Source organism: Sapajus apella, unplaced genomic scaffold (genome assembly GCF_009761245.1).
Source record: "Sapajus apella isolate SASKATOON/1434 unplaced genomic scaffold, GSC_monkey_1.0 scaffold38, whole genome shotgun sequence".
Taxonomy (NCBI): Eukaryota; Metazoa; Chordata; class Mammalia; order Primates; family Cebidae; genus Sapajus; species Sapajus apella.
Genome location: NW_022436978.1, coordinates 20,588,359 through 20,603,188, shown reverse-complemented (window position 1 = coordinate 20,603,188; position 14,830 = coordinate 20,588,359). Strand labels below are relative to the sequence as shown.

The window sequence follows — 14,830 nt, the reverse complement described above, 5'->3', positions numbered from 1 at the left end:
CCTCAGTGGTACTGAATAAAACAGAATGCTTACAGGAGTATTAATGGTACCCTCTAGAAGGTAATTGGGATTGAAAATAGTTTCAAGACATTAAAAATATTCATTTCTTTTTGAACTGTAATTACATAGGTAGGAATTTATCCAAAGGAACTAATTGAATAACTATACAATGAACAACTAATTGAATGACTGCATTGTACATGTAGTACTATTTACAATAGCCAAGCATTGGAAAGAAACAAAATCCTAAAAAATAGGGGACGTTTAAATAAATTATGGTAACTTCATTCAATGCACTTACAGAATGCTTTCAAATCTATTTTTCAAAGAATAGTTAACATTTTAAAAAACATATGGTATGTAGAAATTTTTTTAATACACCATAAAAAGCCAAATTTATTTAAAAGACTAGAAAGAAGTAACAGACTTCAACGCTGTTTATATTGGGTATAGTGATTACAGTGACTTTTTCATAATTAGCTGTATTTTTTGTCTACAATTAACATGGAAACATGGTTTTCAATACTACATATGCATACAATTTTACTGCACCTGCTTAAAAGCTTTGGCTTTATCAAGTTCTTTCTCTGATCTGTCAATGAAAAGGTTTAGTTCATTTATTTTGCTCATAAGGGACTGTTTTTCATCATTGCTTTTACTGTTTGACTTCTTGATAAAAAAAAGATCATTCTGTAAAAAGAAAAAAAAGGTATATAAATATGTTTTAAATATTAACAAAAATATTAAATACATACTATATTATATATCTTACATTAAATTATATACTCAGATATTTATAATAATCCTGCATTTTATTATCCCTCTTCCTGCTATACATTTATTTATCTCATCCTGCTATATATTCTATAGCATTAATATTCTTGTATTCTAAATAATCAAAACAATACCACATATTGAGTACCTACTGAAGTATTGTGCTAAGATACAAATTCTAGTTCTCCCAAATGTCCTAGAATAATATTAATTTTCCCCCATTTAATAGATGAGTAAACTAGACCTCAGAAAAGTTGAAATAGTAGTAGTGGTATAGCCTTGAAATTTAAAACTCATTCTGATCCAAAAACAACTGTTCTTTTTCCACTAAACAAGGGTAACAATTTAAAAATATTTCATCAGATGACAAACTACTCCAAAGCAAAATTTTGTCTTTTTAAAATAAGAGGAAAAAAATAAGTAATACCTCTCCACCTTTTGCAGCCCTGAAGGAATTTAGGGCAATTCTTTTTATAACCACCAGAGGACACTCATCAATAGCCTTTCCAGTGGTAAGTAACATTTAGACCCTGCTAAGTTCTCACCCCATTCAAGTCCACGCTCACTCTCTCACTTTTACTCTCTGGTCAAACTTTAACACAGGTTTTATATTACAGTAAACATAATAAAATGCTTAAAGATGAAGACGTTCTTGCCTTATTAACAGAATCGAATCATTTCAAATATCATAAATAAGTAAAGATTTGAGTAACAACTGCTGACTCATCAAAGAGCAGCTTCTCTGTAGATGGCATTTGAAAGACAACGGGCAATCAAGTTATTTGTTATGGCAGATATAAAATAGAAAACTAGAACTCATCGATGTTCTGAACAGTGTACTCTTGAAGAGTATTTGGAAGTCAAATGCGGCAGGCGTCAAATCCTAGCTCTCCACAGACTCGCTGCATAACCTGGACTAATTACTTAATCTACAAAACAGATAACAGTATCTTCCTCACAGGACAGCGGTAAGGATTATGAAATTAAATACTAGAGGCATGTCATACAATATTTAGCATATACTAATTGCATTATCAATGGTAACGTTACACACTAATAGTACGGAAATAAGAACATCGTTCATACATTTGTTATGTGTGTGTGTAGACTGGCAAACACCCTATCCAAGGTAGTCTTAGGAACATGTTGACTTAAAACAGAAAGACTAGGATATCTGAAATATAAAATGTATTTTGGCTAAGTTACATGAAGCTTCTTGATCTGTGTTTCCAAAAGGCCACATGTAGATTTTTTCTCTTCCAAAGACTTCTTAAGTTCAACAATTTTTGCTTCAAGGGCTTGTTTTTCTTCTGAATTAATTTCTCCCTTTAACCGTGACATTCTCCGTTCCACTTGTTGAATGTGAAAATCCTGTTACAGTTTTTTTTTTTAAAAAAAAAAAATAGTTATTACAAAGAAACAAAAGCATTTCTATAAGTGTAAAAACAAAGAGTTTGGACTGGGCATTATCATGTAATAAAGTCACTTTAGTCTTTCAGTAATTCAGGACAAAATCCTTTTCACTCTAAGAGGAACAAAAATAAACTATATCTCAACAATCAAGGTACATGATAGACACAGAAACAATCTTCTGAAAATATGACAGAGCTGGGGGATGTTTATCATACTACCATGATGGAATCTCAGTAAATTCACTGGATTTACATGAACTTGGATTTCTGAGGGCACATTTTCTAAGGGATACAAAACACAGTCACAAATTGTTAGCCATGAAACATTCAAATATCAACTTCTTTTTTTTTTTTTTTTTTTTTTGAGACGGAGTTTCGCTCTTGTTACCCAGGCTGGAGTGCAATGGCGTGATCTCGGCTCACCACAACCTCCGCCTCCTGGGTTCAGGCAATTCTCCTGCCTCAGCCTCCTGAGTAGCTGGGATTACAGGCACACACCACCATGCCCAGCTAATTTTTGTAGGTTTAGTAGAGACGGGGTTTCACCATGTTGACCAGGATGGTCTCGATCTCTTGACCTCGTGATCCACCCGCCTCGGCCTCCCAAAGTGCTGGGATTACAGGCTTGAGCCACCGCACCCGGCTCAAATATCAACTTCTAATTAATTGTTCTTAATATTATACTTTAATGTCTGTAATTTTTAAAAACTAAGAATATAAATTAGATGAGCAAATTAAGATGTAGAGATGGAGAATATTAAGAAATTAACACAAATACATAAATAGAACAAAAAGAGACAAAACTGAAAAAAAAAAAGCTTTTCCTCTACTGGCATGGCAGTGAGGGTGGGGCACTGTTGAAAGACAACATGGCAGTGTTGAAAGACAATCAACACCCACTCTTTCTGGGTTTCAGGCATCTCATGCCGTCTTGTTTTTTACTCTGGATGCAAATGTCCAGGTTCCTTTAAAACATGGTTCTCCCTCACTAGAGTTCTCTCTCCTCTTGCCTGCTTATTTCAGATTGAGGGGAAAATACAGCTTTTAAGGCTCCCTCACCCTACTCCTAACCTAACATGATGTCTCACCTTCAGCATCTGCCTGTCCTCCAAGAGAGTACTTAGAATTCTTTGTTTCCTTAGAACACTGGCATGTCTTGACCATCACAGCTGTCACAAATCAATATGGAAGATATTCACAAAAGTAACACCTACCTGGCTGTATATAATTTCTTGCTGCTTCAAGGTTTCAAAATCCAGTTTTTGTAACTGATGGTTGAGATGTTTCAGAGAGGAACGAGTTCCTTCAATTTCTGATACAACCTCTTTTTCTTTCATCGTTTCAGTCTGTAACTCCTGAGCTTTCTTAAACAGCACATCTTTTATGAGGTTCAGTTGAACATCTACTTCCTGATAAGAAGTATAGTGATTAATGAAAGTAGGTATCTTGAAATGTGTTATTTACATGAACACAATAATGTAGGCACTCATAAATAAATTTGGACTCTCCATCATTTTAGCCTCTAGAAGATAAAGCTCTTCCCACAATTTTAACAAGTCCCCAACATGTATTTTGGTCTACTCTATTCTAGTAGACTAGAATGGTTTCCATTCCTGTGTCATGCACCCTGACCTGTCATCTTATTTCATCCCATGTTACCCTATCTAGATGCTGGCCTGATTTCCTCAAAAAAACGAAGTCTACTGGAAACATACGGCCCGTACATTCACAGAGTTTACTCAAGTCTTGAGGGTGCTACAGAGAAGAAATCTCATCACCCAATCTCCCGCCTTTTAGGCACTATCCAGTGGTGAGCAAGTGAATGTTCAGCCATCTCTCCAGGAGATAAGAGACTAGGGGAGAATCTGATTTCCGCAGTATAAATACCCCCATTATGGCCAATTTCATGCTACTAACATGATTCCACTAAAGGCAGGGTTGGGAAGAAATTCACAGAAGCAGACCATTGTGTGGTATTTCCAACACACAGACAAAACAGACATAAGTAGCCTTAAGAGCACAGAATAAAATAAAATATTTGGAAGTAATGAGTGCTGAGTATGTATTACTGTTTTTGTAAGTGCCATTTATTTAATTGTGAGTTTACATAATTTTAATTATAGGAAGATTCCTAGAAGTTGAACGATTGGCTCTTGTAAGCTGGTTAGGAGCTGGCCCCAGCACACTCCAGGAACTACCAGTCACTCACTCTTTGCCTCCAGTCGGCCTCTTCACTATGTGCGTGCAGCTCTAGGAAACAGAAATGAGCCCCATTCCCACTGCTTCTCTCTCAGGAAGCAAACCCGTCTTGACCTGGAAGCCTCATGACCAATGTGTTCTAGGCTTTAAATTCACGTATCATGCCACAATCATTTGAAAATTATCATTCTTAAATGCTGAAATAATTTGCCTCTGTGATCTTATACCCAGATAAGCATATTTTCCTTTAGTAACCAATAAACCTGAATATGACACAAAACAAGTCTGTGACTGGCACAGGAAAATTAGTAGCTTAAGAGAGGAGGCTGGCTGGACGTGATGGGTCACGCCTGTAATCCCAGCACTTTGGGAGGCTGAGGAGAGCGGATTGCCTGAGGTCAGGAGTTTGAGACCAGACTGACCAACATGGTGAAATCCTGTGTCTACTAAAAATACAAAAATTAGCCAGGCGTGTTGGCAGGTGCCTGCAGTCCCAGCTACTCAGGAGGCTGAGGCAGGAGAATCGCTTGAACCTAGGAGGCAGAGGTTGCAGTGAGCTGAGATTGTGCCATTGAACTCCAGCCTGGGCAACAAGAAGAAGACTTTGTCTCAAAAAAAAAAAAAAGAAGACAGGAGGCTAAGTGTATCTTCAGAAGCGATGCATGAAAATATGTCCAAACCCAGATTATAAATGGGATCATACCAAAAATCAGCTTCTTATAAGATCTCCTCAAGCTCTGATTCTAAGAGTCTAATTAATTCACTGTTGCTAAATTTTCTGTGATTAAAAAAAATTAAACTTCACCTTCACATCTTTTTCCTCCTCCTTTAGCATATCTTCCAAATTGGTAGCTTTCTCTTCTACAGACATGGTTTTCTCAGTTATCTCCTTTAATTTTGTTTTTATTGTCTCATTATGATTTTTAGTTTTTTGTAACCTAAAGAGGATTTATCACAAAAAGATAGAAAACATGCCTAAGAAGCATTTAATACAAAGAATAGTTTATCCTAATATTTATTTGTATAACTTGAAGATTCTTTGCTGTAAACCTTTTTATTACCACTATTTAATAGACCATAAAAATATGGCTTCTGAGTATTTGTGATGAAAATATGAGTAAAATTTTTTTAAGTTTAATAATGTAGTAGCTAAAATCTTGCAGTCATTTAACCAAAAAATGGTCTTAAGTATTTAATAATTTTCCAGATACAGTAAATATAAAACATATTTAAATAGCTTTTTTCTTACCTTGCTGTTTCTTCATGAACATCCTTCTTTATCTTGGAAATATTTTTCCTCAGAGCTTCTAAATCACTGGAAGTTCTATTCACAGTGGCTTTTAAACAATCCAGCTATTTATTCGTTAACAGACAGAAATTACATATTTACTCTGTATCTTATAACTTCATTTCTTAGTTTTATTCTGCCCAAGTTCTAACCTACATCACACCCATAAAAATGTAGCCATTTTCTTATATTTAATATATAAACAGATTTCCATATTGATCTGATATCAAATTTTAATTGTTTTTGTTGTATAATCCTAGCAAATTATAGAGAACACATGTGTTGAAAGTAAATGCAGAAATCTGTCATTACACTAGAACTTCTCAGAAAAAAACATTCCCAAACTCAAGATAAATGGATATATATGCACCCATAAGAATCACAAGTTTAATTGGATTTGAAAAATCTCAAAAGGTTCTAATACATCAGCCTTCTAATAACTATATTTTTACTGTTAATGAATAGTAAACTACATGTTACAATTAATCACAATTATTAAAATAGAAAGCCTGAGACACAAATTTTCTCTTTCATTAAGGGCCTTTGCAAAAACCCTAAACTCTCCACCAAATACTCTCAGAACAGACATATTCAGCAAGGTTTCTGTATACAAGATCAACAGACAAAACCAGTTACATTCTATACACTTAAAACAAGCAATCCAAAAAAGAAATCAAGAAAACAATCCCATTTACAATGGCATCAAAAAGAATAAAATACTTAGGAATAAATTTAACCAAGGAAAAAAAGATCTGTAAACTAAAAACTATAAAACATTGATGAACCAAACTGTAGAGGACATAAAGATATCCTGTGTTCATGGACTGGAAAAATTAATACTGTTAAAAGGTTCATACTATTCAAAGTGATCTACGTACTTGTGAAAGTTGTCAAGATCAAAATGGAGTCACTTGTGTCAAACTCACAAAACTGAGCTGGGGAAGGCCAGGAAGAGAGAGTTCTCACACATATTTGCCAGATAACAAGAACTACCCGAAGAGACTCTGCCAGAGCCACAGACTTGCATAAAGACCAACGTTGCAAAAAAAAAAAAACCCTTCTACAAAGACATCTGGCCAGCAACAGACTGATCAGCCTTGGACTGACACTACCCTTACTGATCCTCGTAGTCAAAGATTATTATTTTAAAACAAGTTAGGTAAACTTTCTCATTTTACCTTTAAAAACTTGTGCCTTCCTTTATCTCCCTAGATATGCCTATGATCTGTCATAGCCTGTATGTCCTGGATTTGCAAATTTCCTGCTCATTCCTAATTAAGCTCAATATTTTTAGAGGGCCTCTCTGTGTTATTTAGTTGATAGATTCAATACAATATCAAAATTCCAATGTCATTCTTCACCAAAATAGAAAATTCTAAAATTCACACAGAATCATAAAAGATCTCAAATAGCTCAAGTAATCTTAAGCAGAAAGAACAAAGCTGGAGGCAACATACTTTTTTATTTAAAATTGTATTACAAAGCTAAAGTAATCAAAAGAAAATGGTTCATTCATCCATTGGCATACACAGGGGATTGCCTGCAGAATCCCTCACAGATACCAGAATCTACAGATTTGTAGTTTCCTCATATGAAATGACATGTATTTCCATATAACCTTATATATATATCCTACTATATACTGTAAATAATCTCTTATTTATAACACCTAATACAATGTAAATGCTATGTAAATAATTGTTACATTTTTAAAATTTGTATCCTTTTTATTGCTATACTGTTATTTTATTGGGTTTCTTTTCTGAATATTTTTTATCGATGGTTGAATCTGCACATGCAGAATCCATGGATAAGGAAAGCTGACTCTACTGGCAAAAAAAAAAAAAAGACACACAGAACAATGGAACAGAATAGAGAACCCAGAAATAAACCCATGCATACATGAGCAACTAATTTTGACCAAAGGTTTCAAGAATACACAATGGGGAAAGGACAGTCTCTTCAATCGACTGTATTAAGGAAACTGGATAGCCACATGCAAAAAAAAAAAAAAGAAAGAAATTGGACTTTTCTCTAGTATCATACACAAAAATTAATTCAAAATGAATTAAAAACTTAAATGTAAGACCTGACACTGTAAAATTTCTTAAAGAAAACATAAGAAAAAAGCTCCTTGACACTGGTATCTGTAATGATGTTTTGAATTTGACATCAAATTACAGGCAACAGAAGCAAAAATAAACAAGCAGGACTACATCAAACTAAAAAGTTTATTTAAGGAAAAGGAGCCACCAACAATATGAAAAGGCAACCTACAGAATGGAAGAAAATATTTGCAAACCATATACCTGTGATGTGAATGGCACCCCGGGGTGCTTAATCAGGGGCTTAATCAGAGAGTATCCCAAAAGTTCCACAAAACGAAGAGACATGAAAAAAAAACAAACTAGAAGTTTCTTCATCACAGGAAAAACTTTATGCTTATTTTATACTTCATAGCAATTTGTCATGAACGTACAAACCAGCTTTTTTTAGTTGACATACCTCATCCTTCAGCTGGATTCTACCAGCTTCATGGTACTGATACGCCATTCTGTATTTTAAGAGATTACGATCAGCCACAGAAATTCTTTTCTCATACTCTGTGTTATTCCCAATCTCACTTTCCAAAAACTTGATCTTTTCCTTAACCAAATTTTCTTTTTCTCTTGTTTCCTGCTTTATCTTTGCTAATTCCTAGGATTAAAACAAATGTGTTTACTTATATATATATGTTTAAACTGACAAAACTAAAGGAATTTAATTTTTCTATTATATTTAGTATTTATTTTCCTAAAACTTCTTAGAAAACATTTTTAAATACTTTTATATTAATAAAACAAAATATTAGTATACTACATATTAATGTCTATAAACTCATATTGTTAAATGTTTCTGTTTCCTTCCATATATCTGGAACTTTGCTAAAAAGATGAGAAAAACAGTTAAGCTTTTATGTATGAAAGGTAAAACCTACACATGTAACAGTGTTGAATATTTTTCACATAGAAAGTGGGGTTTCAATGAAGCTTTCCAAATATTTTACAGGCCAGTTATTTTTTCATGTTTTGAAAACAGCATTTCAGTTATTGGTTTTAGTAGAAATATCTTCACTCGGGCCTTTTGCTGATCACAAGGCAATAATAAACAGAATGCACAAAGCACTGGAACTGAAATGCAGGCAAGGACCATGGGTACAAAGAAATAACGAATTCCTTCCCAGAGGAGTCATTAGGAGACACTACACCTTCCTGGCTTCCAAGAATAGGGAGGGAAAGAAGGAAAGAGAGAAAGAGAGAGGGAGTGAGAAAGAAGGAGAGAGAGAGAAAGAAAGGAAGGGAGGGAGGGAGGAAGAGAGAGAAAGAAAGAAAAGAAAGAAGGAAGGAAGGAAGAAGGAAGGAAGGAAGGAAGGAAGGAAGGAGAGAAAGAAAGAAAGAAAGAAAGAGGAGAAGAAAGAAGTAAATAAAGAAGAAAAGAAAGAAGCCTTGCCCAAGAGGCACCATTTGAGTCAGACTTACAAACATGAATGAGGTTGCATTAATACTCTAAGGTAGTTAAAGTGGAGGGTGGGAAGGCAGGGATGCAAAGGAAATATATTAAGAAGGGTTGGGATCCAGATGAAAGGGATAATGCTGGAAAGGTAGGATTTAGGGCCAAATAGTGAAAAAATTCAAATGTCAACTTTTAAGCAATGTAAAACAAAAACATTTTAAAGCTGGGTAATAAAAAGATTATGTTTTTACAAGTGATGCTGGTGGCAATAAGTTAGATGAATTAGAAAAAAGCATTACCCTAATATGTATTACTTGCATGTATTCCAAAATGAGGTCATTTCAAACAACTAATCACAGGAGATTGTGGAAGGGGGATATGTGTTCTGAAATCAGTAGGTTTTAGAAATGCTGCATGTATACGTATTAGCATTCTATACATATATATCTGAGATATAACACATTTTGTAAAGGAAATTTTTAAGCTGTTTAATTTTCAAGTTGTTTAATCCAATCTTTAAGTTGTTCAGTTATAGAATTAGCATTCTATAATTGTAGCATTCTAAATATTTACTGTGTTCACTCAAGATACACATCAAAACTTCCTAAGTTTAAATATTTCAAAATATGAATCCAGAGTTTCTCGCCTCATGATTTTTTTCTACCACTTAATCAGATGCTTTAATTCTACCTCAACATCATACTTAACAGAGCTATTCATCATAAAGTTTTCATATAGGTAACACTAATATTTTAAAATTTCTACACTGTAATAAAAGCATAGTAGAAAAATATTTTTCTGCTTCTATACATTGTTTCTTTTAAAAACACAATTTCAGGATTTTATGACCAGACCCCTGCTAAGAAAACACTGAGAAGGCAAGAATGAATTGTTTTGCAGGAAGAGGAACAAAAGAGTATGATATCAGTTAGGGGATACAATTTGTCACCCTCAAATACGCGACTGTCAGAGGCTTCTGAATCAGAGAAACTCCATCTTGAAGAGGAGTAAGGTAAAATAAGGCTGAGACCTACGGGGCTGCATTCGCAGACAGGCAATCTAAGTCAAAGGTGAGGTAGGGGGTTGGCTCAAGAAGAGGTCATAACGATCTTGCTGATAAAAAAGGTTGAAGTCAAGAAGCCAGCTAAATATCCCCAAACCAAAATGGCAAAGTGAGTGACCTCTGGTCACCCTCACTGCTTATTACATGCTAATTATAATGCAATAGCATGCTAAGAGACACTCCCACCGTGACAATTTTCAAACGCCATAGCAATGTCAGGAAGTTACCCTACGTGATCTAAAAGGGGGAGGCATGAATAATCTACCCCTTGTTTAGTACATACTTAAGAAATAACCATAAAAATGGGCAACCACCAGCCCTCAGGGCTGCTGTGCCTACGGAATCGCCATTCTTTTATTCCTTTGCTTTCTTAGTAAACCTGCTTTCACTTCTACTCTATGGATCTGCCTCAAGCTCTTTCTTGCATGAGATCCAAGAACACTTTCGGGGTCTGGATCAGGACCCCTTCCTGGTAACAGTATGAAAGTAAAAACAGGCAGCAATATTTGCTGTTCTGCAGCCTCTGCTGGTGATACAAGCAAACAAGGTCTGGAGTGGACCTCCAGCAAACTCCAGCAGACCTGCCGCAGAGGGCTGACTGTTAGAAGGAAAACTAACAAACAGAAAGGAATACTAACCAACATCAACAAAAGACAGCCACTCAGAGACCCCATTCAAAGGCCACCAACATCAAAGACCAAAAGTAGATAAAGCCACGAATATAGGGAGAAACCAGCACAAAAAGGGTGAAAATTCCAAAACCAGAATGCCTTTTCTCCTCCAAAGGATCACAAGTCCTCACCAGCAAGGGCACAAAACTGGACAGAGAATGAGTTTGATGAACTGACAGAAGTAGGCTTCAGAAAGCACGTAATAACAAACTCCTCCAAGCTAAAGAAGCATGTTCTAAACCAATGCAAGGAAGCTAAGAACCTTGAAAAAAGGTTAGACAAATTGCTAACTAGAACAACCAGTTTAGAGAAGAACATAAATGACCTGATGGAGCTGAAAACCACAGCCTGAGAACGTCATGAAGCATACACAAGTATCAATAGCCGAATCAATCAAGTGGAGGAAAGGATACCACAGATTCAAGATGAACTCAAAGAAGGTGAGAAAACAAGAGAAAAAAGAATGAAAAGGAATAAACAAAGTCTCAAAAAAACATGGGACTATGTGAAAAGACCAAACCTATATTTGACTGGAGTACCTGAAAGTGACGGGGAGAATGGAACCAAGTTGGAAAACGCATTTCAGGATGTTACCCAGGAGAACTTCCCCAACCTAGCAAGACAGGCCAACATTCAAATTCAGGAAATACAGATAACACCACAAAGATACTCCTCAAAAAGAGCAACCCCAAGGCACATAATTGTCAGATTCACGAAGGTTGAAATGAAGGAAAAAATGTTAAGGGCAGCCAGAGAAAAAGGTCGTGTTACCCACAAGGGGAAACCCATCAGACTCACAGTGGATCTTTCTGCAGAAACCCTACAAGCCAGAAGAGAGTGGGGGCCAATATTCAACATCCTTAAAGAAAAGAATTTTCAACCCAGAATTTCATATACAGCCAAACGAAGCCTCATAAGCAAAGGGGAAATAAAATCCTTTACAGACAAGAAATGGTGAGAGATTTTGTCACCACCAGGCCTGCCTTGCAAGAGCTCCTGAAGGAAGCACTAAACATGGAAAGGAAAAACCAGTACCAGCCACTGCAAAAGCATACAAAATTGTAAAGACCATTGACACTATAAAGAAACTGCCCCTCCCTCCCTTTCTTTCTTCTCTTTCTCTCCCTGTTTCCTTTTTCTTGCTGATTTTATGCAAAGGGCTAGCATTCTCATCGCTCTTTTTTTCAGGTTTAATCCTTATTTTAATAAAGTTTTCAAGCAAAAAAAAAAAAAAAAAAAAGAAACTGCATCAACTAACAGGCAAAATAACCAATTAGCATCATAATGGCAGGATCAAATTCACACATAACAATATTAACATTAAATGTAAATGCGCTAAATGCCCCAATTAAAAGAAACAGACTGGCAAACTAGATAAAGAGTCAAGACCCATCAGTGTGCTGTATTCAGAAGACACACTTTATGTGCAAAGACACACATACACACTCAAAATAAAGGGATGGAGAAGTATTTACCAAGCAAATGGGAAGGAAAAAAAAAAAAAAGAAGGGGTTGCAATCCTAGTCTCTCATAAAACAGACTTTAAATCAACAAAGATCAAAAGAGACAAAGAAGAGCATTACATAATGGTAAAGGGATCAATGCAACAGGAAGAGCTAACTATCCTAAATATATATGCACCCAATGCAGGAGCACCCAGAGTCATAAAGCAAGGCCATAAAGACCTACAAAGAGACATAGACTCCCACACAATAATAGTGGGAGACTTTAACATCCCACTGTCAATATTAGACAGATCAATGAGACAGAAAATTAACAAGGATATCCAGGATTTGAACTCAGATCTGGACCAAGTGGACATAATAGACATCTACAGAACTCTCCACCCCAAATCAACAGAATATACACTCTTCTAAGCATCACATTGCACTTATTCTAAAATTGACCACATAACTGGAAGTAAAACACTCTTCAGAAAATGCAAAAGAATGGAAATCATTACAAGAAAAAAACTAACAAGCCCATTCAAAAGTGGGCAAAGGATATGAACAGACACTTTACAAAAGAAGACATACGTGAGGCCAACAAACATATGAAAAAATGCTCATCATCACTGGTCATAAGAGAAATGCAAATCAAAACTACATTGAGATACCATCTCATGCCGGTAAGAATGGCGAACATTAAAAAATCTGGAGACAGCAGATGCTGGAGAGGATGTGGAGAAATAGGAACACTTTTGCACTGTTGGTGGGAGTGTAAATTAGTTCAACCATTGTGGAAGACAGTGTGGCGATTCCTCAAGGACATAGAAATAGAAATTCTATTTGACCCAGCAATCCCATTACTGGATATATATCCAAAGGATTACAAATCGTTCTACTATAAGGACATGTGTACACGAATGTTCATTGCAGCACTGTTTACAATAGCAAGGACCTGGAACCAACCCAAATGCCCATCGACGATAGACTGGATAGGGAAAATGTGGCACATATACACCATGGAATATTATGCAGCCATCAAAAACGATGAGTTTGGGTCCTTTGTGGGGACATGGATGAACCTGGAAACCATCATTCTCAGCAAACTGACAGAGGAGCAGAAGATCAAACACCGCATGTTCTCACTCATAGGTGGGTGTTGAACGATGAGAGCACATGGACACAGGGAGGGGAGCACTACACACTGGGGTCAGTTGGGGGGAAATAGGGGAGGGACGGTGGGGGGTGGGAAGCTGGGGAGGGATAGCAAGGGGAGAAATGCCAGATGTAGGTGATGGGGAGGAAGGCAGCAAATCACACTGCCATGTGTGTTCCTATGCAACAATTTTGCATGTTCTTCACATGTACCCCAAAACCTAAAATGCAATAAAATAAATAAATGGGGAAAAAAATAAATAAATAAATAAATAAAGACAATTTAATTAAAAAAAAAAAAGAATGGAAATCATAACAACCAGTCTCTCAGACCACAGTGCAATCAAATTAGAACTCAGGATTAAGAAACTCACTCAAAACCACACAACTACATGGAAACTAACAATCTGCTTCTGAATGACTACTGGGTAATGAAATTAAGGCAGAAATAAATAAGTTCTTTGAAACCAATGAGAACAAAGACATAACATACGAGAATCTCTGGGACACATTTAAAGCAGTATCTAGAGGGAAATTTATAGCACTAAATGCCCACAAGAGAAAGCAAGAAAGATCTAAAATCGACACCCTAACATCACACATAAAAGAACTAGAGAAGCAAGAGCAAACAAATTCAAAAGCTAGAAGAAGCCAAGAAATAACTAAGATTAGAGCACAGCTGAAGGAGATAGAGACATGAAAACCCCTTCAAAAAATCAGTGATTCCAGAAGTTGTTTTTTTTTAAAAAAGATCAACAAAATAGATAGAGTGCTAGCCAGACTAATAAAGAAGAAAATAGAGAAGAATCAAATGGACACAATGAAAATTATAAAGGGGAGATCACCGCTGATTCCACAGGAATACAAACTACCATCAGAGAATACTGTAAACAACTCTATGCAAATAAACTAGAAAATCTAGAAGAAACGGATAAATTCCTGGACACATACATCCCCCCCAAGGCTAAACCAGGAGGAAGTCAAATCCCTGAATAGACCAACAACAAGTTCTGAAATTGAGGCATACCAACCAAAAAAGTCCAGGGCCAGAAGGGTTCACAGCTGAATTCCACCAGAGGTACAAAGAGGAGCTGACACCATTCCTTCTGAAAGTATTGCAAATGAAAGAAAAACAGGGACTTCTCCCTAACTCATTTTATGAAGCCAGCAGCATCCTGATACCAAAGCCAGGAAGACACACAACAACAACAAAAAAGAAAATTTTAGGCCAATATCCATGATGAACATTGATGAAAAAATCCTTAATAAAATACTGGCAAACCGAATCCAGGAGCACATCAAAAAGCTTCATCATGATCAAGTCGGCTTGA

At 36.0% G+C, this 14,830-nt stretch overlaps 1 protein-coding gene across 1 annotated transcript in view; it reads right to left on the bottom strand.

Annotated features, from left to right (window-relative positions):
- CCDC39 (coiled-coil domain containing 39) overlaps positions 1 to 14,830 on the bottom strand; it is a 70,989-nt gene that overhangs the window by 35,763 nt on the left and 20,396 nt on the right. Inside the window, exons 7-12 of the mRNA XM_032298501.1 lie at positions 8,179 to 8,370; positions 5,635 to 5,738; positions 5,191 to 5,323; positions 3,401 to 3,595; positions 1,981 to 2,145; positions 553 to 690 (exon numbers count right to left, since the gene is read on the bottom strand). Of these exons, the coding sequence (XP_032154392.1) occupies positions 553 to 690; positions 1,981 to 2,145; positions 3,401 to 3,595; positions 5,191 to 5,323; positions 5,635 to 5,738; positions 8,179 to 8,370 (927 nt within the window). The remainder of the gene's footprint in view (positions 1 to 552; positions 691 to 1,980; positions 2,146 to 3,400; positions 3,596 to 5,190; positions 5,324 to 5,634; positions 5,739 to 8,178; positions 8,371 to 14,830) is intronic.